The sequence below is a fragment of the Populus nigra genome, chromosome 11, assembly GCF_951802175.1.
Source record: "Populus nigra chromosome 11, ddPopNigr1.1, whole genome shotgun sequence".
Lineage (NCBI taxonomy): Eukaryota > Viridiplantae > Streptophyta > Magnoliopsida > Malpighiales > Salicaceae > Populus > Populus nigra.
The window spans coordinates 3,840,502-3,866,525 of record NC_084862.1 but is presented as its reverse complement, the minus strand read 5'-3'; the positions used below and the strand labels follow the sequence as shown (position 1 = coordinate 3,866,525).

Here is a 26,024-nt window from a genome sequence, read left to right as displayed (position 1 = left end):
ATGTTTCTTTCATACTATCACCACCCACAGTGAGAAAAGCATTTCTATAAAAACTTTAATTTATGTGTGTATAAATTGTAAAGGACAATCAAGGAAACAATTTTTGCTTCTCTAAATGCTCAATTATGTTCAGCACATTGAAATCAGCATGCACATCTGACATGCAACATTCTTTCTGGCATCCCAGAGCCCGATTCAGCTGCACCAGCTTTAAATGCAGCTGCCTTCATACGTATAACCTATCTTCGCACAGCAAACAATTAGCACCCTGTCGCATTTAGTAGCATATTTGCAGTTGCAGCAGAAGAAAACGAGCACTGAACCTTGCATAGCTGCTTGAATAGCAGAGAAACCAAAGGCTGTACAAAATGCAGCCCACGAAACTCATCAACTTGACCAACAAGACAGGTTCCAGTATCCAGCCTAATTCATAATCTCTCCAGCTGATGAATACATGGAACTGGAAGATACCTCGCAGTGTGCAGCAAGAATTGAAATCACATGGTTCCTTTAGGCAAGAACAATTCTCACTGGCTTTAATTTGATGACTTCTGAACATGTATCTGAGATCGAAATATCTGACAGAAGTAACTCCAGCATCATACAGAAACTGCAAACTCCAATACAGCGTATAAGACCATGCAATGAACTGTAACATACTGAAAAGGGTTAGAGCTAGTTCCAGGTGAAGCAAATGGCAATTCTGGATTGCCTGAAAAGTGAGTAATCAGTTTTAATCAATGGAAACTAAGATGGACATTGCATCGTATCAAACATAAAAACACACACACACACTCAAATACAATCACTTGCAAGCTTAAGTGTGCAAAGGTGCTGTTCAGAGGGAATATTAACAGTGTCTCCTGAGATACACACGCAAATAAAGATAAACAATTGCATCCATCATGTAGATTGTTTCATAGTTCCATTCCAGCAGTATGAACAATTGGTTGGGAGCTCTGGATATCAGGGTCCTACTTATGGTAGTATCTGTCAAAAAACCAATTCAACTAAAAAACTTAAGCTATTAGGTGAGGTCCCATCGTATGATTTATATTATTCTATAACACACCCCTTCAAGTGAAAGCTTTTTAGGCTTGAAACTTGCACAGACTCACACTACCTTGTACTTAATTTTTATCAAATAAATGAGAATGGTATTCGAACTCGTGACCACTTGGTCATCAAGGCTTTAATACCATGTCAAATAACCAATTCAACCCAGAATCTTAAACTATTAGGTGAGGTTCCAAGATATGATTTATATTATTCTCTAATAGTATCTACATCTACTACAACTCAGACAAATGTGTATCATCACCAAACAACATCAGCACTTTTAACATACTATCACCACTTTATTTGAATGTGTTATGCCAATACTTATCACCATTACGCATGACAATAGATCTTAAAGGAACAAGCAGATTACAGCATGACAGAAAGCTGGATGTTAACAATAATAGTAATCGAGTAAATGAACTGGAGCAAGAGGTCTACACACAAAGAAATCTAATCCCTCATTCCTTATTTAGGAGAGAACATTGCATCTGATTGTCAAAAAACCTGCGACAATCATATTTTTCAGGTTTTCAACATTCAAAATAATTTGTTTGTTGCATGCTGCTACATTGTTAAGTATTGATGACCATTTGGATAAACATCTATACTATGCATGGTCACATCATTCTTTGATGAATGATAAATTTTGATATTTGGCTTTGTTTAATCTCACCAGTACAGCAGCTCAGTCCCAAAATATCATCTCTGAAACTGTAAGATCCAGTTAAAAGTTTTGGATTAATGTTTAGATTTTTCCATCCACATTTCACAAAAGTTAAATCATTTGTCTTTATTCTTCCACTCTGTCAAAGATGCAAAACATAGACACATTGCAAAAGAAAAGGTAGGTCGCCTTCAAATTCTTAAATTGCTGAGCGCTTCTCCCACTTGAAAGTGTGGAGACATCTCATTTGCAAACTATATATAAGCTTATCGTAGATCCCAACATTTCAACTGTGTTACAAAACTACATATTCCCAGCATTTTCATTTTTTGTGTTTCCTTTCTGAGAGAGTATGTGAAAGGGTTCTAATGTGGAAATTGGTGGGTACAATACTAAAATTGAAGTTAATTCATCATCACCATCACCATTGCCATCATCATCCTTACATGATAAAAAATGCTAAATACAAAAGTTATATCTTCTTTCATCATTACTTTTTTACATTTAGCTGGGCAAACCATTTCAGTGAACAGTTCAATGCTGTCAAGGTTCTATGAACAGTTCAATGCTGTCGAGGTTTTATATATTCAATAAACTTTTGGGTGCATCTTGTTCAGAACCCCTCTTTGATTTCCAATACAAATCTAATAGGTATCTTCTGTATGATAGCTAAAAAAGAAACATAAAAATGGTATTCATGATGTGGATATAGATATAAGCTTACCAGATTTAACACCAGATGAGTGATTTTAAAAACCTTAAGACTTCTGAACCCATACTTGTTTCTGCAAACACCAAAAAGATAATTCAACTACTAGAAATAATGCAACAGGATCACAGTCCATGATGCTTAACACAAATTGTGCACACCTCCTGGGTAGTATAGCCAGCATGACCTCCTTTTTTGGAAAATTTTCCTCCAGTTGCACTCGGGGAGCTATCAAGCATTATATTATGGGCTGTCACTCGACGACCAAAATCTCTACGGGAACCTGGATGAAATCAAATTAAATGAAGTTTAGCTGACTCCAATGTGCAACATGTGATCATCAAGCAATGGTTGAAAAGGCTTCTAAAGTTCACCCCTAGATTTGCCAACCCTAAATATACAAATTAAAAAGAAAAAGAGTAATCCAGACTTGTAAATTTTACAAAAAAAATTCTAATACATGTGCTAGTGCATGGCATATCCCACAGGTTCTGGGAGAACAAGAGCATTGTTAATTATTGTAATGTACCTACTAAAAGTAGGCTGAAAGCACCATACACACTGATAGATACAACATTGCATGTGACTTGTTGATATCATGTCCAACAAGAATCTTGTTCTATTTAACTGGCCAACATGGATCTGAATTTCCATGATTAGTTAAAAGTATGAGAATAAGTTTTGAAAGCGCCGAGCACTCCACTTAGATTTTTTATAGGAAAACTAACCATTCTCTGCAGAAGAATTATTGCTTCCACTTGTTGACCCTGCTGATCCATGATTATGGTCCCTATATAGCATGCCATCTTTTACTTCTCCATGGGTTGCTGGAAAAATACACAAAAGTTAGCTACGTACCCCCCTGCTAAGAAATTGTAATCAGCTACAATTATATATCCACATTTCATTCAGGACTATACAAAAGAACAATCACAGAAATGGAAAATACCTCGAACAAAATCAGAATGCACTTCAGATTGCAATATAGAGGATGTCAAGTGTTCTGCATTAGCATGTTTACTAGGACAGTTCCGAACAGGAGTCCAAACACCACGACATGGTCTATCCTTATTTCTTGTATGTTTTTCTCGTTTCTCAAAATGAGAGCCAGGATCGTGTTGATCCTTTTTCACAAGCTTATCATATGAACTCCTTTTTACATCATTGTCAGACATAGATGCCAGTGGCTCCTTGTAAGGGACATGACCATTCAAACCCGCTTGCGTGGTTTTGGGCTGAATTGGTTGCTTGTCATTCTCTACCTCTAGGTTTTGAAATTTCTTCTTGGCTGAGGCAGCTTTTGAAGGTAGAATACTTTTTATCAGCCTCTCACTAGCTTCATGCCTCTGATACTGTTTAGCAGCAGTAGAAACTGAACTTCCAAAATTAGAAGTGAGGCCCAACTGATGCAACGGCCCCTCAGATTCCTGGCAATAAAATGCATTAGTGCTAGCATCAGGAAAGATGTGACTACTTTTTTTACCAGACTTGTCCATGCTAAGTGGTTTGGTTGTGTGTGAGTGCATGTACACAGGAGCAAGGACAGAAGTCACAAGATGAAGATCACTAATGAAGTATCAAAAGGGAAAAGAAAAATATCTGAAAGATCTTACAAGAGAAATTTCACGCTTTTTTCCATCAAGAAGCAAATTTTTTTTCCTTCCAGACTCAGCATCCAAAGAAATTTTAGAAACAGAACCTTCAACTCCAGAAACTGCATATAGAAAACAAATACACACCAAAGATCCATAAACTTTCTGCAACTTCTTTCAGACAACGAAGGGATTATATCATTTCCAAGGAAAACAAACAAACATGACAAATAAATACTTCTAAATAGTTGTCAAATGTCACAACAGCGGACACTGAGACATTGGCCTTGATATTGTCACAACAGGAATGAAGTTGTTCAACTTCTTCCATCATGGAGTCACTGCCACATGCATATCGAATTTTCTTTCTTTCTTCCTTTTCTTTTTCTTTTTCTTAAGCTTATTAAAAAATAGTTTTAGACCTCAATGTTTCTTTCAGATTCTATATACTTCGGATGACTGCTGAATTATCTTGTTTCCTAATAGATTAGATGCTTTCTTTATATCCCCTTTCCATTTATTGTTTATAATAAAGAGTAAATCTAATTGTTTACATGAAAACTTTTAGGAAAATGACAACCCAGAGAGGGAAAAAAAAAAGCAAAGAAAAACCAGTTCTTAAAAAGTTATTGATATTCATGTCCTGTTGCTGTAGAGTAGAAGTCACTTGCTCCCATCATATTAAGGACTCTCATGAAAACCATAAGTTTTGTTTAATAATTAATCATGTCCAAAAATCAGTGATTTGCAAAGTTAGGTTCCAAGAATTTCATGTTTTACATGTCTAACACACACATGCCCATGTAACTTCGCTGAAAACCATTTTTATAGATTCTCATCAATTTGATATTCAATACTCCAATAACAGCAACATATAATGCACAAAACTTTCAGAAGGATCTCCTTACAGTTAGGACAAAAAAATGCACGCAAGCAGCGCACACTATTAGTCATTGAAATACTATCATCAATGATAAAAAAAGAAAAAAAATACATACTGGATTCAACTTCTGATATTTCTTTTCCGCCTGAAGTAGTAGGTAGGCCCTCCTGCTTCCGTGCCATGATGATAATTGACTTGCCCTTCCAATTTGAATTCTTGGTGCTGTCCTTGAGAATATACTATCAAACAGAAAAGAATGTAAAGAGGAAATAACAAGCAGAATATACTCAATTTAAGGTAAAAATTCTGAGTGCTCTCGTTTACGCCTCTGTAATAACTAAGGAAATAATAAGAACTTGCATAAGGAATATGTCTTCTTAGACTTAAACTTCAAGATAATCTAATCATTTAATGTTTAAGCCAACAACTAATCCATCAGTTAATTACAGACTAAATCATGACAGGAAAAAAAAGGTACAACAAGCACATTTAATGCCTAAGATTGATAAATTTTGCTTAAAAGAGATGGCTATAATTTTGGAAAATACCCTTTTCTTGCCAGAGCCTTGTTTGGCATTACTTGAACCAGAATTGGTAAGAGACGCTGATCCAGCTCTTTTCCTGTTCTTAACAACAGCTGGACCCTACAAAGATGACGAAATCAAATTGTCATGAATGTAGAGTTGGTTAAGATTAACATTATTGATGCAGCCGGGCTTGTAGTTTATGAAGATTAGAGGACCCCCACTTCCCCCCTAAAAAAGAACAGCACATTTACCTGAGAGAGAGATAGAGTTTCTTATGAATTGAAATACTAAATTGCCCTTAGTTCCTTCAAGCATTTATGATCATTTTTTGTAGCTGATAATCAAAACTTAAAATGACAGTTTCAACCTTACTAGTATCTTCATTAGATAAATAGAATCTCTCACTAATGGATGCATATATTGATAGTTGGAAGGGTAGATATTGGTCATAAAATTTTGAATTTGAAAGGCAATTCTTACATAAAGCTAAGTAAGAATATTTGAAAACATGTCTTCCATTTCTGACTTTAATTAGCTATAGCATAGATAATTCACAATTCCATTATACTCTTCCCCAGTTTTTTAAAAAATCCATTATACTGAAACTCCAATCACATAATAAAAAAAAGAAACATAATGGTCTGTTTCAATTACCTCACTTTCTTAACTCATTACATTACCTACTGTACCTAAATCTATCACAGATATATGAAACATAGTCCACATATTAAAGGTAAAAGAAAAGCATCAAGCATGCTGGAAAACAATAGCAAATTCTGAAAATGTTTTCTAGTGCAAGAAGCATATATATATATATAATGAATTGCACAAAATGTAGCCAGCAATGCAAGACTGCTGCAAATGGCATGTCAGAAGCATTAAACATTTAATAGCACATAAAGATATGCAACCACATAATGTTTCACAGAATTTATAGAATTATACAATTTTCCTACATAGAAAGTAGAAGAAAGTATGAAGTGCACCTGACCACCCTTATCAGCTCGTTTCTTACGAACAAATTCCATCAAGGGTGTAGAAATAGGAGCTCCTTTTACAGCCTCTGTAAAGAAAAGAAAAAACAAATGAGCACAAATTTCTTCAGCTAATAACTTCTCGTGATTAACCAATAGTTAAAGTAATAGAACATTTGACCACAGTAAAGCAAGTGAGCATCATAACTAACCAGATTCCTCTGCTTCTTTTCTTTCTAACTTAATTTCAGCACTAGGAGGATTCCGTGCAGGTTTGGCAATAACTTTGAGGAACTCCAGATAATCAGGATCTAGTTTCAGAAAGAATTATAATCAAACTAAACATTTATCTGTATGCAAAACTCCTTGCTAGTATGAGTTATTCCCACTTAGAAGCTAAAATAACAGAATGAGCATCAAAGAAGAGAAAAAGAAAGAGAACCTGTGTAAATAGTCCCTTGACGAGAATCTTTATGAGGGCATGACTTAGGAACATGTTGACAAGGAGCGTACTCAACTATGGCCTTGAACTGAGAACCTTCATCGAAAGCAGAATTTCAATCGTCACATACATACTCCAAATCTTATAGAACTCGGAAACGAGACAATGACATACAATAATAGCACAAGATTAAACACATTAGAACCTATCGAAAATCAAAACACCAAACACCTTATATTTTTTAAAACAGAATAAACATTTTTTTAAGCTTTCTCCAAGGATTAACCTTTCACGATCTATGATGTAGTCCGTTCAAAATAAACAGTAGCAAATCACAAAAAGATAGAAAATGTGGTAGGCCAAAAAGTTTCAAGCAATTCATAAGAGATAAGCTACCAAAGTACCTTTCTCATTAACAAATACATGTCCATGAAAGAAGCCCGCAAACTCCAAAACATCTTCTGGATTCTTGAAGTCAATATAAGCTCGAGAATACCTCTGACTCTTGTGGCTGCAAAACATTATTTTTCCAGAAATTCAAATTCCCATATAACCAAAAATCTTTAATTCTCGAAAGGGTCACCATAATAAACAATAAAATGAAGAGAAAATTACAAAACTCCAATACCCATGTTCCATATCCAATTGGTTCATCACAGAATTAAAGAAACTCTCAACAAAAATTGAAAAGTTATCATCTTTTCAAATCCAAACAAAATCCTACCCTCTTTATGTTTTTTTTTTTAATAAAAGAAATAAAAAGAAAGAAGTCAATAAAGGGAAAGGAATAGGGACCTGGAGTTGCCGGGGCGGAAGCGGAACCAACTGTAACGATGGCAGAAAAGATGATCGAATTGAGAGAAGAGATTTGATTGAGAAAGAGAAGGTGGCAAATGCCTTATCACTACTTTGGTTCTTCCTAAAGGTTCCTTCTTCTTTTTCATTATATATATATATTCTATATCACAATTTTATTGAATATGGAGATCACAATTTCCCCTGTCCTGTATCTTCTTTGTGTATTTTTTTTCTTCTTACAGAGATTATGGCTGCCTCATGTCTTCTCTCCAGAGAAAAGAACTTCAAAACTTCGAAGCTACAAATGTCTTTTGTTGTTTATTTATTTTTATTCCAGAAATTTTAAGATGACTTTTTTTTATTCCAGAGATTGTCCCTGCACTATTCTTCTTATTCTAATGTCGTCCATTTAAACTTTATTTTCTTAATAATACCCTTGGACTTTCTTTCTTTGTTTTCAACAATAAATAGCCATTAACTTCAATATTCTTGGAAAATGAAAAAAAAATTAATTTCCATATATTTCTTCAATCACCTAGACATTATTAAAAAAAAAATTCTTACTCGGGTATCCTCACACCTTTTTAAGGGATGAGACTAGTCTCATTCGAGGTTTATAGCTGCATCTTTCAATAAGTACGTTTCTTGAGAATCAAACTTATGTTTTCACCCTTATAAAGATATAACAATACTTTAACCACTAAACTAATATTTTATTGATACTAGAAATTATTAAATGGTAATATGTCAAGTGAATTCAAAAATATTAAATAATATTTGACAATTAATTGACATATATTCTTATGAAATCTTCCATCTAAAACAAATGTTACACATGTGTATTTGGTTAATTAAGAAGGTGTTTGGAAGTGTTTTTTTTAAGTTAGTAAGTCAAAATAATTTAAAATTTTAAAATATATAATTATAAACAGAAAAAATTTCTAAAATTAGAAAGACATTGTGTGTCCTGTGTTAAAATTTAAAAATTAGTTCCCCAATCCTCTATAAATAGAAGCTTCCCCTCACAAAAAAAGAAAAAGAAAAAGAAAAATGAAGGAGGTTCTCTTTTAAGCATTGAAGCTCTGTAAAAAAGCTCTCAAGCTTCCAAGCATTCTTTCTTTCGACGCTCGAAGTTTCTTAATGTTAAAGCTTTACTGGATAAAGTACACCGCACCTGTACAGTTTGCCTTTAACACTTTGAGGATAAATAAAGCAAATCATCATGTGTTCTCCAAATCTCCATGAGGTGTTCAACATGGTTTTTCTTTGCTTTTAAATATTTTTAAATTGTTTTTTTGTTTTAAATCAATTGATTTTTTTATTAATTTTGATGTACTAATATCAAAAATAAAAATATTTAAAATAATTATTTTAATATATTTTCTAACGATAAGCTATTTTAAAAAATATCTTACATTGTATTCTTAAATACCTTATAAATTATTTTTTGTGTGTTTGGAAATGTGGTAGCGGTTATGATTTAAAATGTTTTTCACTTATAAATACATTAAAATAATATTTTTTAAAAAAATTATTTTTGATATTACCATATCAAAACGATCAAATAACATAAAAAATTAAATTTAAATAAAAAAATTAAATTTAAAAAAAACACTACGTTATCAAATATATATTTAATATTAAACTAATAGAAACCAATTACTTGTAAGGGATTTTTATATTACATTTTGTATCCATGCATTAATAAACTATCATATTTGTTGTACCTTATACTTTTTAGTTTTATTTTTTAGGTGCAAATTTCTATGTCTACGTTTGGAAGGCAGTCAAAACTTGGTTGTTTTTTTTAGTATGTTTTATATTAATGTTATTTTTAAAAGTATTTTTTATTTAAAAATTTATTTTTAATTTTTAAAATTTATTTTTAATATTAACATATCATTATCATAATAATATAATTTCAAATAAAAAAAACAAACATGAACGATCTTAAAAACACACTTCATACATCAACATGGTGCAGTCGGCAGAATCTAACAAATTCTTTTCGTTGGTGATCCTAAAATTCGACTTTAGAAAGAAAAAAATTGAAGTTTATTTTCTAAATCATCAAGCTAACTCTTTAGATTTGTACTACTGCGATGAGAAATTTTCCCATACCTAATATTTTCCAAAAAAGCAGACAATCTAAAATCTTTTTCTGAAAGAAGAGTGATGCTATAACCGGCAATTGGATAGAAACTGGAAAAAAGAGACTTCAAAGAAACATCTTGCACCAATATAAACTTAAAAGATATGAGTTTTGAGGGGCTAAGAATGAAATTTGCCAGGGCAATTTTGGAGGAAAGATTCTTCATACTGAGTTAACGTAAAAGAACTTTGATATGATGCAAAAAAAAAATGAATGGTTTCTCTGCATCAGCATCGTCCTAGATCTTTGACGAGGCGATTCTCTATCTCCATTCTCTTCTTCATCAATAAAGCATACTTGGAAACAAGTTCTTGGTCCCCGGCTTTCACGGAAAGCTTGCAGCTCAGAGCTGACTTTTCTAACTTGCCCTCGTACAGGTCTGCAATTGGCACAAAACTTCCTTTCTGACTGCACAGCCAGCCATGAGCAGCCCTCAATGCACCTCCAAGCGAAGCAGAATCTGTCAACCAAATACAAAGGTTATTCATCATATCAAACTGGGATGGTAACATGTGAACGATAAAGTCAGCCTAACAACATTGTTTTTGATTTCCAGGTATGTATTCTCTGTTGACATGAGTTTTTTCCAGGATTTTGAATCAAACTAGATATCCAATAATTATATGGTAGAGGGTGATTGTTTTCATGGAAAAAACTGCTCACCGGGTTGTTGGACTGTATAGACATCACAGCCAAATATCGATGCTAAAGAGTTCAAAATGCTACCATTAGCTGATGCTCCTCCGGTAGCTATTATTCGTTTTGGAGGGGAAGGCATGCCAAATCTTTCAGAATGAGCTCGCATTGAGAGGAACTGGCCCTCAATCACTGCTCGGACCTGAAATTGAAGATGTCTTTCATTAAAGAGAACAGTTGCATTGGCACACATACTTTTAGAAATTCTCACCTCTGAAGGAGGATCAAATTCCTTCACTTCCTGTTCATTCAATCCCTCCACGTTGTTGCCCGTGAAATTTGGGAGCACATAGCGATGGAAGCCAACTGGGTTCATTAGAAACTGACTATTAATCTTTTGAGGCTTCTTTAGATAATAGACTTGTAGAAGTACAAAATAGGTTAAAAAAGAAAGAGAAAATAAATGCAGTCTTAATGGTTAAATCAAATCATTTTTTGCAATTTCAAAGATCTTTCTGGATGGGCATTCATTTCCTTAAGTGCTATACCACTATATAAGCTCTCGGCATCGCCACACAGCTCTAGTTGCATCTAAAGTTCTATCACCCCAATTTTTGTTTCTGAAACATCACAGAACCCACAAGCAAAGTTTTCAACAACAATGTCATGGAATTGATACCCCTAAATGATTAATAGAAGCTCACCATCCAGAAAAATTAATGTTAGAAACTAGCAGTAACTGAAATGCAGATGCTCAACATATTGTTTCTTTTAGACAAAAAAATCGTTGTAAGAAACATCCAAAAACATACCTGGAAGGGGAGGGAGAATTTCATGGTCCTTGTAGTAGAAACCCATCTTCCCACCTAATGACAAACTGAATCAGGAAACGGAGAGCAAGAAAACCATAGCTATCCAGGAAAAGGAAAGTCATTCAGTGCATATACAAACCATTAAGAGCTGGTGTTTGCTCCAGATACATATTGAAGATTTCCCAAGATTTTTCAGCACAACGGTTGCGCACATCTAAAATCGAGATTGCAGTCATATTAGGGAGCTACTAAATGGTATTTGCTGGAAAACACAGGAATCAAACAGTACCTTCTCGAGTCAAAGATCCATTTTTGTAGCATAACATAACCATGTAACCTTGTGTGTCAACAGGATTAGGGAAAACATGCCCTTCTAATCCAGGTTTGGGGTCACTTGCAATCCCAAAAACCTGGAGTAAAAAGAATTAGTTTGTAAGATTGGCACATAATAATTGATTCTTATTTAACAAGGGAGAATTCATGTGAAGTTTCTAGACTAGCACAACATTGATAGGAAGTACGTACAAATAAATAAAGTAGATAAGCAAGGGATTTTTTTTAACAAGGATGACCATTTCTGAAAAAATAATAAATGGTTTCTAAGGCAGCTCTCATAAGTTCTATCAGACGTCTAATTGGAACATATGATGGTGGAACTAAAATCTTTGACAAAAAGGATTTTTATAATCAGAATCTGTAAATTCTAAAAGGAAAACTAGCATTTGACAATTCTTGTGTTTGCAAATTCAATCAACAGATAAAAGCTATATCCATTCAAGCACATGATTTGGTGATTTTCATTACTATGGTCTTCAAGTATTAAGACTACATGTACTAGTACAAAGCTGCAGTCTTGTATTCTTACAGTATCACTAGTTCCAAGACTGATTGCCAGATCCCCCGGAACGCTAAGAGTTAAACCTGCAGTTTCAGTGTCCTTTATCGGTTAAGAAAAAAGAAAGACAATCAAGAAAAAGAATGAAAGTACAAAACATGGACTTCATTTTACACCAGATATTCATAACTCAAAATATAATCACTTCTCTAAAAATTTTAGATTTGTTTTCCTCACTACATTAATTGATTGCTCAAACCAAACAAACACATTAAATTGTATCATATACCTCTTTAACAGACAAAAAAGATTCATGAAACATATTTATGAGCTCCAATGCCAAGCATATTTCTAACTATGAAAAACCCAAATGATAGACAGCACCATGAAATCATATCATAAACCCAAGTTCAATAAAGATTTTCCAAGTTTCAAACAAAATAGTAAAGTTTACCTGCTAAACTGTTTGGATTGTCTCCAGACCATTGAACAACCAAACAATTCTTATTAAAATTATATCTGCAAGAAAATTCATGGGTTCTCAAGCTGTTAGTATAAATTGACAGAAATGCAAGAACGAAGTAAAATACATTAATGAAGCGTCAGGGCAAAGGACTTCCTTCCTTTCTCTCCTTTTTTCATATTCATTGCTAAATTGTGCACAACTGCAAGCAGGCTTGGCCATAAAATCATTTTACTTTTACCTTTCAGATTCTTGCCATCTCTTTTCAAAAGAATAGTTTTTAGTGACTTAACCATATATTATAACTAATAAGATCGACTCACATGAAAAACCTAACTGATTAAGTTGAAATGCATATTGCACCAGCAACAATGTTGTCCCTTGCATTCTCAAGCCATTTGTAACTTGCTAATTGCTATCAACAAGAAAATAAATCCACCTAAAGCACAATACATGTAAGAGATAAATAAAATTCATACAACTATGCCGCTAACCTCTCCACAAAATAGGAAGCAATATTGCCAGCAACAGCATGGGCAGGGGCCAGCTTTCCAAGTTTTTCCTCTAAACCTGGTGCGGTAACCTGCATTTAGCAATAATTCACTAATAATCAACTTCATTACTTTGACAAGAAAGAGGACTAAGGTAGCCACTACAAAGTATCAATTGAACACATTCAATATATACCTCTAAAACCTTTTTAGACCATACTCTCTGGTTGATATCCATCAAGTTCATGCCAGCACCATCAGTGTGATCAATACTAGCATAAGCCCCAACTAAAAGTGAAGCCATAAATGAGCTAACAAGGGAAATCCTCTCAGTGTAATTATAAGCCTCTGGTTGTGTCTGATATATTTTCCTAATCTGTGGTCCAGTGAACCTTTCATAAGCACGTGACCCAGTTATCTGAGACAACTCCAATGCACTGCCAACAGCTTTCTCTATCTCTCTACATTGTGTAGTCGTGCTACTGTCCATCCAAACCGGCGATTCCTTGATGGAAAAGGCATCACCTAATTGATCCACCAATGGCTTCTTGGAGTCCAGTGATGATAATATTCCAGAACCACCTTTCTTCCAATAAACACTACCATGTTGCTGTCCACTACCAGAAACAGCAGCAACTTTCCCAAAATCCAAACCTGATTTCACAAGCCTTTGAAGAACAAGTTCAAGAGCTTCTACCCACAACAAGGTGGGTGAAACAATCCTGCCATTGTCAGAAGGGTCTCTATAGACCCCATCTTTGGTTTTGTAGTGGGGCAAATCAGAATCAAAATGAATTTGCTCTGATTTGACAATATTGAGATTGGAATCTAAGACAGTTGCTTTCAATGACCTGTGAAACAAATCACAGTTAATTTAGAAAATTCCAATCCAATATATAATTCCCAAAAAAACATGAAAAAAGGTCACATCTAATTGGATTGATTAATAAACAGATCATTACAATTTCAGTACATTAACACGCAAAACCCAAATTCTTCGAGAAAACATAGATCAAAAATCAAATTAAGCTATCTGGGCCAATTTAATTCAGTGTTACACCATTAAAGAAACAAATTTCAGAAAGAAAAGGAGAGGACAAGCCTTACTGGGTGGAGCTGTCAAATCCAAGAAAAAGAGAGCCATGAGGAAGCGCCATCTGTGTTATAAGTACAGAGCACCAAACTTTGAGAACCGACTAGAAAAAGTACTGAGATTTGAGAAGAAAATTGATAAATATATCAATAAATCAAATTTGATTTTAAAATATATTGGATGACGACAGAAGATACGTTTGGATAGGATTATGAGTCAGTGATTAAGTATCCAAGACAAGATTTTTATCGACAGAATCCGAACAGATTTTGAGATGATCTCTCCTCTCCTCTGGAACTTCTTTAGACAATATTCTAGTAGTACCAAACTTCCTTAAAAAACGAGTCTCTGCTCTCTGATATCTGATGAACCGGTCTCCTCGTACGCTACACATGGGAGCTGGGAGAACTCTGTCATTGTCTTGTCATCTCATGCCATGTCAGCTACACGTAAAGCGGATAATGAGTCATAATGTACATTATCCAAAACCTTTTCTAATTAAGTTTTTGGAAAAAGATAATCTTTCCATTATGATTATGTACTGTTTTAATAATCACGACATTCCATATTTTTTTAATTTATCGTTTAATTATTATTACGAGATAATTATTTAACTATTATCTCGGAATAACCGAAGAAGAGATAATAAAATTAAGAAAAGTATATTTTGTATTTTCTAAGATTAAGTGGATTTTTTTTTAATTGCGTTTGTTGTTGAAAAAAGAAATTCAGTAGTTATTATTTATATAATGTGTTAATAGATATATTATTTTATTCAGTAGCTATTATTTGTATAATATGCTTGTGCTTACAAGAGTAATTATTTAGAAAAATACATCATATTGGCGATTAAATTTCTTACATTGCAAGGGTAAGATAATAAATTTGTTTGAATTGTTCGTATACTTTCAATGATGAATCAAACATGACAGAGACAACATCCGAAATTCTCCATTTAAGATGTTCCAAAGATTCAGGAGCCAGTTTTGCTTGGCTTGAGCTTATGGGGGTTCTGTTTGGCATCTACAGTTGTTGTCGGTAAAGGTTGGTGGTGTTCGGTCTACTTGTTATGCCCTTTTTTTAATCTCACTGCTCGTCTGGTGTTCAGATCAGGGCCCTAAAAACCAGAGATGGTGCAATGCTGCTATGATTTGATGCATCAGTTATCTTTAACACTACTAGATGGCTCCAAAGAGAGCTGTTCAGCACTCAGCAGGCTTTGGAGAAATGGGGCATGCTGTCTCGAAATTCTAGTTCTTGCTCTCCCCTACTAAGAATATAGAATCAAATTGCCATGGACAATAATTTAACAGAAACTCTAAAACCATGTCCAGAATATACCCAACATCCTAGAACTGGTTATAAACATAATCCTCCTACCTGGTAGAGATTGCATCTATAGTTGCAGAAGCACATCCTTAGGGTCTATCTAACCAAGAAAATAAGTGTTTCCATTGTCCAACTAGCTTGGTTTAACCTAGAAAACAATTACACTTTCTTCAAAACTTCAGTGCAAGTTTCCAGGTAAACTCTGCAGCTTGAAATCTCAACCATGGACCGGCTGCCTCTTGAATAGTGCACAAAATGTTGTGGGTCTGCTGGCTTCGGTCAGAAACAATATTTACATACTATGCCTTTCTTCAAGTGGAATTAGCATCACGCCAATAATTCACAGAAACCAACTGGCATCTGACCAGCCCGGATGAAAGTATATGGCTGCCTTTTCCTGGTCATCCAATTCCAACACCTTGATACTTTTTCATCCTTGTTGCCAGGAAACACAGGCATGACTGCCAGCCAAAGATGGGCTAGCAAAGCTGAAGCGGAAAAGACTTCAGGTTCTCATGCTAATCAACGGAATAGTTCCTGGAAAGACCACATTATGAATTTTGCAAAAACGTCAGACTCCAAAAACTCTATATGAGCAGCTCGGCCAATGATTGTGTTCAAACTCCTGCCATAGCTGGAGGTATCAAAGTTTACATCACAGCGCATGAATAGTCGATGCTCAGGTGTGGGGGCTCGTATCTGGTCCAAACAATTATTCAGCATCTGCAGGAACACTCTACCCTTTTTTGAGTGGTCCGAGGAAGCAGCCTGGCACAGTTCAATTCTGGCAGAATGATATGGTACGTAACCATCCTGAAAAAATTGTAATAAAGTAGTGACTAAATGAGTAGAATGAGATAGCTTTCTTCACAACTACCATATGTTCAATTAATATCTCACACAAAATAGGCTTTCTTCACAACTACCATATGTTCAATTAATATCTCACACAAAATAGAATTTCAACGTATATCTAAAGCAACAAATACTGTAGATACCATTTTAAATACAGAGGCAACTCAATGAACCTGGACTCAGATTCAAGAAAAAGCCTGTCAAAAAATGTTTAGGTCATGCAGAGTTGGCTATAGTATAAAGCCTTTCCATTCCTTGTTCAATGCAATTGGTTTTGCTAATTACAAAAAGATGGAAATTCTACAAGAAATGTGATATTTTATTGAAGTGGAATAAACTCTCCCTTTCTGTAGTTTTAAGAGACTGTTACACCTAAGTATAATTTCAAATAAAATTATATGTGAGATCCATTTGGAATTGGAATGGGAATCTTATTCCCATCCATTTCCAATTCTTGGCAAACCAAACAGGGACTGAGAATCCTTCACACGAAGCTTGTGTTGGTATTTCCTTTCAACACAAGTCAAATTGTGATTTCAAGTCATTAAAGCATCTTGAAATAAGCCCCCTTGGTGCGAAAGAAGGTTAATTTATGATGCCCCTTTTTCCAGTTGACCAGTAAATACATGTCTACTGCAAACAGGATTTTAGTATATCAACATTTATGTATCATGTACCTATCATCCCGCAATAATTATCAAGATTAAAGAAGTGATATAACCTGCAAATTGCTCAAATTTGAACAGGCTAGTTAAATAGATAATTTTACACTAGAAAACTTGAAAACTTGTTAGCAAACAGAAGAGAAATGACTAAACTGTGGAGCTCCAAGAAGCAAATTCCTTTTAGGCATAGCATGACATACCTGGGGTGAAGATAGCAGTACTATATGCCTGAAATTCTCCAATGTCTTCTGCTGAAAGAACAAATTATACAGTTTTAGAACTCAGTCAAAAAATATAAGTTAGCATCTGCTTTGATATCACACACACAAGCTACTTGAATGCGAGTTGCTATTTTTCAGATCTGATCATCACTTCTTTTTCTTTTTCTTTATAAAGCATTATCTCTTTCTACAATCAAACAAAGGAACAAACTAGGATTCTTAGTACCTCGCAGAGTTTGTACAAGAAAGTATTTTGGAGATTTGGGTCATCTGTGAACGTAAGTTGATGAATGCACTGAGTTCCCTTAAGTTTTTTCAAAAGCCACATCCCAGAGTTAAACAGGGAGTTTGAACTGTAGAGATACCCCAAATGCGGACCAGATATAGAAACATATGTGTGAAGATATCTTAGGTATGGTTCCATTATGCTCTCTGTGGCAACACAAATACAGAACAAGTTTCAAATTACAGGTTAATAGAATAGTAAGGCATTGCATTGCATTGCATTGATTATATTACCTGCTAATGCTGTTCTTATGATAATATTTCCAATAGAATGTCCAACAAAGCTAAGCTTGATATCCCTTAACAGACCAGATCTTGAAACTTTATCCATTTTCTTTTTAAGGAAAGAGATAACTTCCTCTGCCAGCCTTTGTCCCATTTCTCTAAAGTCTCCAGATGTTTTGTCTTCATTTACCTCTGACATAAGGAACTCCATCTTGGGGTCTATTAAAAGCCATTGATTACGAACAAGCCGTAAATCCAGATGGTGTCCCTGATGGGTTGTAGATATGACAAACAAAATTAAACCAATTTATGATTAAAACTACAAAACAGTTCACAAGAGGAATAGGTAGACTTCATTATACATTGTCCAGGACAGCAGAACAATCTATTGCAAAGAACTTGAATGAAATAAGAAAAAATTTATTACCTACAATCTGACAAATATAGAATTCCCTTTCTCACTTTTGGGTTCATAGGATTACAAATATGTGAATGAAACAGGCTCAAACAAGCAAACTATTGGTGCATGAAACCATAAACCAATAAATTCATAGTAACAGATCCAAATCCTTACGAAAAAAAGATCATCTATTTCTAAAGTTCCATCTGCAAGAAGAATTTGATCCCATAGTTTCCAATTATCTGATGGGAAGAGGTGAATCAAATCGTTAGAATTGACCCAGACTGAATTTAAACCTATAAATGGTGGGATGACAAGCCATTACTTATCAGTCAGGGTCAAGCAATTAAATTAAAAGTAAGAAGCTCTAATATTTGGACATTTCAAATATTTGTTTAAGATGAAAACTCCAAGGGCCTTCTCAAAGACACTATTTTTTTTATGGTACTACAAAAAAAAAGAGCTGACTGTGCCAAAAAAAGGAAGATTCAACCTGAAAACAAAAATAATATTCCATAACTACTGCATCCCTTTATCATCTTTATTATACCAATATCAGAACTCTCTTTTGGAGAATTTGGTGGATACCTGATAAACAACAAATTAAGGAAATTCATACTGCAGAAACAATTTGAACATGCATTAAACTAATTAATTAGTATTTAGGCGTGTAGAAATGATCAGAACAAAATTCAATCAGAAAGTGATAAAACACAGGTTTTCAATTATTACTTAAATGGTGTGAAATCAATTGAGCACAACTTTCCACATTGGATTGTAAAATAGCTAGCTAGACAGGTTGGGGGCTAAAGGACAAAGAATTAGCCTTGCCTGAAATCCATGCACAAAGATGACAGCCTTCAATTCACGACCATTTTTTGACAGTGCAGCACTAGGTTGCTTCTTACCAGCTTCAGATTCAGTGATAGGTCCACTGTACGAGCCATGTGCATCTACCAGGTCCAAATTTTTGAAGAACGAATTTTCACTAAGAGTACGCAGCGGTGCATTAGTTACACGTTCCACAATAATAATAGGAATCCGTAGCAGATCCCCAAATATATACATGTCTTGAATTGACCGATTATTAATCTGCATGGAAACAAAAATAATCATGTAGAGCTCCAGACTACAAGATAAAGGAAACAAATGAGTTAAAGTGAGAGCAATACTCACCCTCATTTGGGCAATACTTCGCCGATGAAGGTCAGCGCGTGTAGCTGCACTCTGGGCAGGCTGTATAGAACAGAAAATAAAAATTTCAACTTGGAGACCATGGAATAAAGAACATGATGGTGTTTATCACTGAAAGTCTAAAAAAGGACTAACAGTCTATAGATAAGAAATGAACTGGGTAGAAAAATAAAGCATTTACATTCAACAAACTTGAAACTCTTCTATGGCCATGATGGGAGGAATCATCACTTCCACTGCTCATGTAATGATGAGGCATCTCAACCTTAGAGTACACCATCCATATTGACCATTCAGCTCGTCGATCTTTAGTCCACACATCACGCAGAAACTCCAGTATTTTTGTTTTGTTTGCCCTGGAATGAAGAAAAAAGGCCAGTAGATAAACATGTGCAGATAAAGTTATTGCATCTGAATCAACTCATCAATAAATGTGACCAACAATAAGCATCAATCAAATCCATAACGAAGGATGGCCAAAGGTTATCATAAATTTAAGAAAATGTGCAAAGGGAGATCTTGCAGTTTGTCAGGTCACACTTTGGGTACTAATTTAAGAAACCCCTAGTCTGCAATTTGCAACCTGAGGTTCCATCTCAGTTACAGAAAACACCCAAGGAAGACAGTATTAATAAAACTGTTAGGAAAACTTACAAAAAGTACACAGAGACTGCATCTGCTTAAATTCCAGGCTTTGATTTTCAAAATTCTGAAGTTGGACCTTGAGATTCCATGATAGTTACAGAAAACAACCTAAGGTGGATGTCTAAAATTTTAACCGCATGAAAGAAAAGCGCATTTTCCAACAATTGCCAAGATGCAAGTCATGCATTGTTGCCTTCTCTGATCACATTGAAAATTCTTCGGAGGAATATTTGTTTGTATAGCTTGAGGGAAGAGTTTCAGAAAAGAGAAAAAGGAGATGTGAATAGGTAGGGGTGGGAAGAGAGGATAGATCCAAGATGGGACAACAGATGAGAGAAAAGAAAAGAAGAGAAAATGGAGCAGCTGCCACCCTTTTAAAATTATCTAGACTGTCCCCGCAGAAAGAGACCTTAAGAGTTAAAATTACCTGTGAGCTAGGTAACTTAAGTGATCATATAATGCTAACCATGTACAAGATGGGAAGGGATCCTGTCAACCCTCATACCTTGTGACTAAACTATATAAAGTCAAATAAACAAACAATTCCAAACATAGTATCAAATAGTTGCAATAAACTAACAATACCAGTTTACCAAAATTTGTTGTCCTTTTCTTTCACCCCTGAGTCTGCCAGCTATTTTAAACACAAGGGCTTGCAATAAACAACCATGGAAAGTATTTTTGCCTTGATGTTGTCCAGCAATGGAAACCACATTCCACAGGTGGGTAAATTCAATATTGCTAAATAAGTAACTCTTATTCCGCATTATATCTTTAAGTTGAGTCACCAAAATGAGAATTCATGATGATGAGAATAACAATGGTTACAAGCCTGTCCATCATAAGTTTCACAAATTCCATCATAGAAATTTTATGATCCATGTTAAACGCATACCAGAAAATCTGTCACTGGTCTTCAATTAAGCAAATTTTACAGCTTGTATCTAAGCACTTACGAAAATGCAAGGGATGAAGTACCTTTTCTGGTTAAATAACTATGGTCAGTTGTGATGTAACTAAATGAAAGGTCACATCTATAACTTACCAAATGAAATGTATTCTTCTTCGTAAAAGGAAAATATAGAAAACTCTAACTGATTGTGGCAACTTGGTGGAAAAGCAAACCTGTGGAACTGCAGAAAAATGCTCCATAAATATGATAATTGAGCGCCCAATGAATGAAAGATGTTCACAACAGCAGCCTTCGATGAAATGTGGGGCAAATTATCACTTTGAAAATCTATAGTGCTGTTTGCTTTCTTTCCAAGAAGAGACAAAAATATTAAGTAAATAAGAAAGGACTTAAACTGAATGTAAAATCAAAATGTGTTAACTATACAGATTATAGGAAGGACCTCAAGGCCATTCTGTGGCTTTCCATGTCCTGAAACTGCAACCTCAGCAGTAACCAGATTTGCTTGCACAATAGAATCAAACATGCTCACATCATCCACGTTGGAAGCAAAATCAGATACATCAATAGTGTGCTCAATGCCTTTGCTAATTTTTTGTAGCTCTTCCAGCAATGTGTTGCGGGCAGCTAATAATGCTTTAACAAGTGTGATCTTCTTTATATCTAAAGAAGCCACTAGACCCAATGCCTGGTCAATCACAAAATGAAAATCTCAACCCATGGAAATATCACAAAATCTGAATAAAGCTAAAGTACAGGCTCCTCCACACCAGATAATAGCGGGTTTCAAATTTAAAAATGCTATTGCATCCTCAAATCTTTGGGCTTCGACCAAATAGGAGAACTTTTACCTTTTTCTTAAGCTATACAAACCAGCAGTTTTAGAATATTTTTTCATCAATTATCTTCTGCAGGAAAAGGACTAGACCTAAAAGGAAAAACATGTGTTATATGCTTACAATTCACATAAAGGTTAATTCTCCTTCAAGCATCCATTGAGCATCCCCAGATTCTAGGGGTTGTCTATTATTTGGGTGAATCTCGATATTCTCTTCTTCTCTTTGCACTAAGGAATAGGCCTATAGAAAGATCTACAGTATTTCATAAAATGCAATTTCTGGATACCTCTGGAAAAAGTATCAAAACATACTTAAAATAAGGTTTGTTGAAGGTAGATAAGAGATAAGAAGTTATTCTGGCAAATTTTATTAATGAAGCAATCATACAAGCTCCTTCTAGTATTTTTAAAACAAAAAACTAAGGAATGGTTTGAAAAGAAAATTGTCACAGTCAACCCACTCAACCCATTGCTTGCCTGGACTGTACACTAGTGCTAATAGTAGGATAAAAACCACGCTAGAATAAACTGCAAGTTTTGCAGAAAAGGGTATGCAAATTGGCATATGTGCACATGCATGTACGAACAAAAGAAGTGCATTCACTCAAATATAACAACATTCGCACAAGAGTGTCTGTGGCAAGTAAATACTTTCATCACAAATCAGAAGTACTTGAAGCATAAGCTAGAAATTTAAGCCGCAAAATGATGCATGAATGCACAAAGTTATGCATAGAGGCTAAAAGCATGTAAAAGATTATCCATTGTGTACGAGCATACTTGATGGGACCCATCACTAATTTTGCCAGTAGCATCTTGACCGTAAGAACCACTGCAAGATACAACTCGTCAAGTTATTTTAGATAACCCATGTAAAAGAAAAAGTGATAATGACAAGGCTGGTTGACTTGATGCGGAAGTGTGACAAACCTGAGTACCTTCAAGAAAGAACCAGCTTTCAATAGACTGATATGCACGCTAACATCAACAAGCACAGAATGAAATGCATCAAAGTGGACAGGGCAATATGAATGCAATCCTAGAAGAGCTTTAGGAGGAATTCTAAATTCATGGACTGCGACAGAAGAAGCATTCGGATAAGCCAGCAGCTCAACCCTGTACAGTGCACATATCTATCAGTACAATATCCAAATTTAATCAACAAACATTGAGCGGGCAAGAAAAAAAAATGGATCATTTTAACTGCAATAATGAAAAAACAATTTCCCTTAACTCACATGGTATCTGTCATGGGAGCTTGCATAAGCTCGAATTTCAAAATTACAGCAGAGGTTGATGGACCCTGCAAATTGTAGACCATATCAGTTTGAAGACATTAAATATCTGCATCAGTAAGTTCTGAGCTGGGAGGTACAGCACAGAAAATTGTAATAAATATATGCATTAAAGATATTAGCAGTATTCCCATTAAATCCCAGGTTAAAGGAGTGGGGCTATTTTGAAGAATCGAAACAAAATAATGTTTTTATCCTCTTCTCAGTGACAGCTAGAGTTGAAAGTTTTTTGAAAGAAGTTCCACAATTTTGTTAGTTTTGAGAAGAAACAGCTAGAGCTAAAAGTTTTTTGAAAACAGTTCCTCAATCTTGTTAGTTTTGAGAAATGCAATATTCCACTTCTTTCTGATGTCATCATGAATGCAAAGGTACAATATCATAATGTAGGTGGCAGAGTTTTGACACGCACATAGAAGAAACTTTCAAAGGATCATTTTTCTTTTTCACCAGACCACTTCATATCAGACACTGACCAGCTATATATATCAACCTTGATAAGAGAGATCCAAACACTAAGCAGACCATACATATTGATATTCTGTTATATCCTAGCAAATCCTGTTTTCTAGAGCAGTTTGTTTCTCTATTCAAGTTGGTTTCACTTCACTTGAGCACAGTTAGGCAACCTTCTGCTGCATTTCCCCCTTTAATTGTAACTATATGAGTTAAAAAGGCAGCTTATTGTATCTGGCAAGCTAGCATTGCACAAACACTCATGCACGCACGCGCACAAAGAGAGAGAGAGAGAGAGAGAGAGAGAGCAGTATGGATTACCTCATTTTCACCAAGAGGTAGAGTGAACGAGATCATGATAGATAAACGAATATCTTGTCTCGCATATTTAATCCGAAAAGGCTGTGTCAAGAAACTATTGTCTGTATCATCAATCCTCCATATCCCATATATGTTTTCACCACCCAGATCAGGAGCTGCGACTCAAATAAATATCATTTGTTTCTTAGCTCGTCCCAAAAACATTAAGCATAGAAAAAATTCACATAATAGTAAATCATTCAATAGATGCTAACTGCATCTCTAAGCATGAACAATAACAACATCAAAGCATATAAATATGAAAACAACTGATTTTCATGTGGACATCCAAAACAGCTCCTCCTCAAAGTTACTGAATTTGCTCAAATACTCATACTTTGCCTAAATACAATGTGGAGGAGAATCAAACAATTTGGCAAAATCTCACACCTTTTTGCTTCAAGTGAATATTCTACAAATATAAGAAAAAACCCAGAAACAAAAACACAAACAAAAGAGAGAAATCTTGAGTTTATTGAGGTTTACGATGAGCATAGGAACTGTGGTTAATTAACAAGAAATGTAGCAAAATTCTAGACCTTTCTTGTGACAAACAAGATTTCTTATAACTAGGAAGAAAACCCAGCAGAAACAAAGAAACACAGGAAAACAACAGCAATAAGAGTTGAATTTGCTTTTACCTTCATATTGAACAACCCTTGCAGGGGTTGCTAAGGAAGTATACTCACTATCTTCCCATCTCATGCTGATCTTCATTTGATACCATCTAAACACCCAAAAACAGAAAACCCACAAAAAGAAATGAAAAGGGAATCAAAGAGATATGATTGAGAAGAAATGGTAAGAACATTATTACCCTTGCTGGAAGAGGTCTAGGTTGTGAAACCTGTGAATGTAAACGGCAATTTCTTGCACTGTTTCAAACATGGCAACGAAGACAGACAGACTGTTTTCTTCGGCCTAATGTCTATTTAAGATTAAAACAAACTGCAGAACATGCTCTTTTTTAGAGGATGATGACTTTATCATATGCCCTTCTTTTATTCCTTCTTGGCTCTTACTCTTTTTCTTTTTTTTTCCTAGTACATCCAAAATGGGATAAAATGGATTGGAATGGATCAAATGCTACATTTTTCCTATGTTAAAGAAATTATTTTCTGTAATATAATGTTAAATTAAATTCCTATAGAGTAGTAAAATTTTGTGATTTGCTTTATTATAGCTTCATTTTTAGGAAATTATAAATGAAGTATTGTTAATTTTATTGAATATCCTTCCCAAATAATCTTATGCATATTAAATGAGAGGAATCTCTAAATACAGAGTTTATATTTCTTAGGAAATCATGTTCTAGGTCTAGGACAGAAATTTTCAATAAAATTAGCTTTATTCTACTAAATATTTAGCTAGCTAAATTGCTGACAAAGGCTTGTTTCACAAGTATTATGTTAGTGATGGGTTATTTTAGGATGAGAAAATAAAAATAATTTTGATAGAAACATGTTTATTTAAAAACAAAAATAAAAGATAAAGATATAAAATAAATTTATTTCTAAATGGTTTTTGAGTGAATATTTGTATTTTAAAAAAAATAAAAATATATAATAATAACAAAATATTAAGAGGTATTTAGCATGGTTTCTGCTTTTGTTTTTAGATATTTTTTAAGAGTATTTTTAATTTAAATATTTTTTTATAATTTTAATATTCTAATATAAAAAATAACTAAAAATTCTCAATAAAATTTATTCAATTATATTTTTAAATAAAAAATACAATTTATCATAATCCTCAAAAACCCTTATATAAGGGAGTTTGCATTTAAAAATTATTAGTATTTTTATTTTCTTAAGAGAAGTTTTAAATTTCGTGGCTTTGAATATGATGCACACCTTTGACTTATAAATTATAATAAAATTTATTTTAATATATTTTTAAATAAAAAATACTATTTACCATAATCATACCCTTAAAATATGCAAGTTTGCATTTAAAAATTATTTTATTTTATTTTACTTAATAGTAACAAGACAAGTTTTAAATTTCGTGGCCTTGAATATGATGCACACTTTTGACTTGTAAAGCACAATGATGGTGACTTTTGAGCATTCATTAATCATTTAGATTTAACTTTATTAATGAACTTTTCAGCGAGGAGTTGGAACATATTTCTTACGGGGTAACACTAACTGGGGTGACAAAAGCCACCTGTTTTACCGGATTTTGCTTTTTAAATTACTACAGTAAATTTA

General features: G+C 34.3%; 3 protein-coding genes across 5 annotated transcripts; all 3 read right to left on the bottom strand.

Moving 5' to 3' along the window:
• Positions 1-41: 41 nt before the first annotated feature.
• Positions 42-7,954, bottom strand: LOC133668365 (regulator of nonsense transcripts UPF3-like). 2 transcript variants are annotated; one of them, XR_009833685.1, is made up of 14 exons: positions 7,649-7,954; positions 7,258-7,364; positions 6,854-6,949; positions 6,624-6,722; positions 6,424-6,500; positions 5,459-5,554; positions 5,026-5,149; positions 4,049-4,149; positions 3,385-3,862; positions 3,164-3,262; positions 2,597-2,718; positions 2,451-2,511; positions 472-649; positions 42-359 (listed from the first exon to the last, which is right to left on the bottom strand). XR_009833685.1 is itself a non-coding variant. In XM_062088155.1 (13 exons), exons 1-12 carry the CDS (start codon positions 7,795-7,797, stop codon positions 2,485-2,487), a joined length of 1,575 nt encoding a protein of 524 aa, XP_061944139.1. In that variant the 5' UTR covers positions 7,798-7,954; the 3' UTR covers positions 42-649; positions 2,451-2,484. The 2 variants fall into 2 exon arrangements, 1 of the variants encoding a protein (XP_061944139.1); XM_062088155.1 differs by having other exon boundaries at positions 42-649.
• A 1,914-nt stretch (positions 7,955-9,868) lies between these two features.
• LOC133706216 (xylulose kinase 2-like) lies at positions 9,869-14,562 on the bottom strand. Its single transcript, XM_062131698.1, has 11 exons — positions 14,148-14,562; positions 13,237-13,891; positions 13,044-13,132; positions 12,541-12,605; positions 12,117-12,172; positions 11,541-11,661; positions 11,391-11,465; positions 11,252-11,305; positions 10,711-10,805; positions 10,467-10,641; positions 9,869-10,263 (listed from the first exon to the last, which is right to left on the bottom strand). Exons 1-11 carry the CDS (start codon positions 14,195-14,197, stop codon positions 10,031-10,033), a joined length of 1,668 nt encoding a protein of 555 aa, XP_061987682.1. The 5' UTR covers positions 14,198-14,562; the 3' UTR covers positions 9,869-10,030.
• Positions 14,563-15,401: 839 nt separating this feature from the next.
• Positions 15,402-24,864, bottom strand: LOC133668442 (uncharacterized). Of its 2 annotated transcripts, none has more exons than XM_062088295.1 (15): positions 24,629-24,864; positions 24,453-24,538; positions 23,773-23,927; positions 22,942-23,006; positions 22,634-22,819; positions 22,484-22,535; positions 21,308-21,553; positions 21,078-21,211; positions 19,489-19,663; positions 19,290-19,349; positions 18,945-19,205; positions 17,723-17,981; positions 17,430-17,635; positions 17,183-17,230; positions 15,402-16,275 (listed from the first exon to the last, which is right to left on the bottom strand). In XM_062088295.1, exons 1-15 carry the CDS (start codon positions 24,697-24,699, stop codon positions 15,985-15,987), a joined length of 2,295 nt encoding a protein of 764 aa, XP_061944279.1. In that variant the 5' UTR covers positions 24,700-24,864; the 3' UTR covers positions 15,402-15,984. The 2 variants fall into 2 exon arrangements, with proteins under 2 accessions (XP_061944279.1, XP_061944278.1); XM_062088294.1 differs by having other exon boundaries at positions 17,183-17,233; positions 24,629-24,863.
• Between the last annotated feature and the right edge of the window lie 1,160 nt (positions 24,865-26,024).

Bases quoted from the DNA above. Each gene is read 5' to 3' on its own strand.
- LOC133668442 (XM_062088294.1), bottom strand. From the start codon at position 24,699: ATGTTTGAAACAGTGCAAGAAATTGCCGTTTACATTCACAGGTTTCAC. The intron at 22,820-22,941 runs GTGAGTTAAGGG...TGCACTGTACAG, and splicing joins GCTCCCATGACAGATACCAT to GGTTGAGCTGCTGGCTTATC. The intron at 17,982-18,944 runs GCAAGGCTAATT...ACAACCCATCAG, and splicing joins TCTTTGTGCATGGATTTCAG to GGACACCATCTGGATTTACG.
- LOC133668365 (XM_062088155.1), bottom strand. From the start codon at position 7,797: ATGAAAAAGAAGAAGGAACCTTTAGGAAGAACCAAAGTAGTGATAAGG. The intron at 5,150-5,458 runs GTATTTTCCAAA...TCTGTTTGATAG, and splicing joins AAGGCTCTGGCAAGAAAAGG to TATATTCTCAAGGACAGCAC. The intron at 4,150-5,025 runs GTATGTATTTTT...TTCTATATGCAG, and splicing joins AATATCAGAAGTTGAATCCA to TTTCTGGAGTTGAAGGTTCT.
- LOC133706216 (XM_062131698.1), bottom strand. From the start codon at position 14,197: ATGGCGCTTCCTCATGGCTCTCTTTTTCTTGGATTTGACAGCTCCACC. The intron at 12,606-13,043 runs GTTAGCGGCATA...ATTTTCTTGCAG, and splicing joins GCTTCCTATTTTGTGGAGAG to ATATAATTTTAATAAGAATT. The intron at 10,642-10,710 runs GTGAGAATTTCT...CTTCAATTTCAG, and splicing joins AATTTGATCCTCCTTCAGAG to GTCCGAGCAGTGATTGAGGG.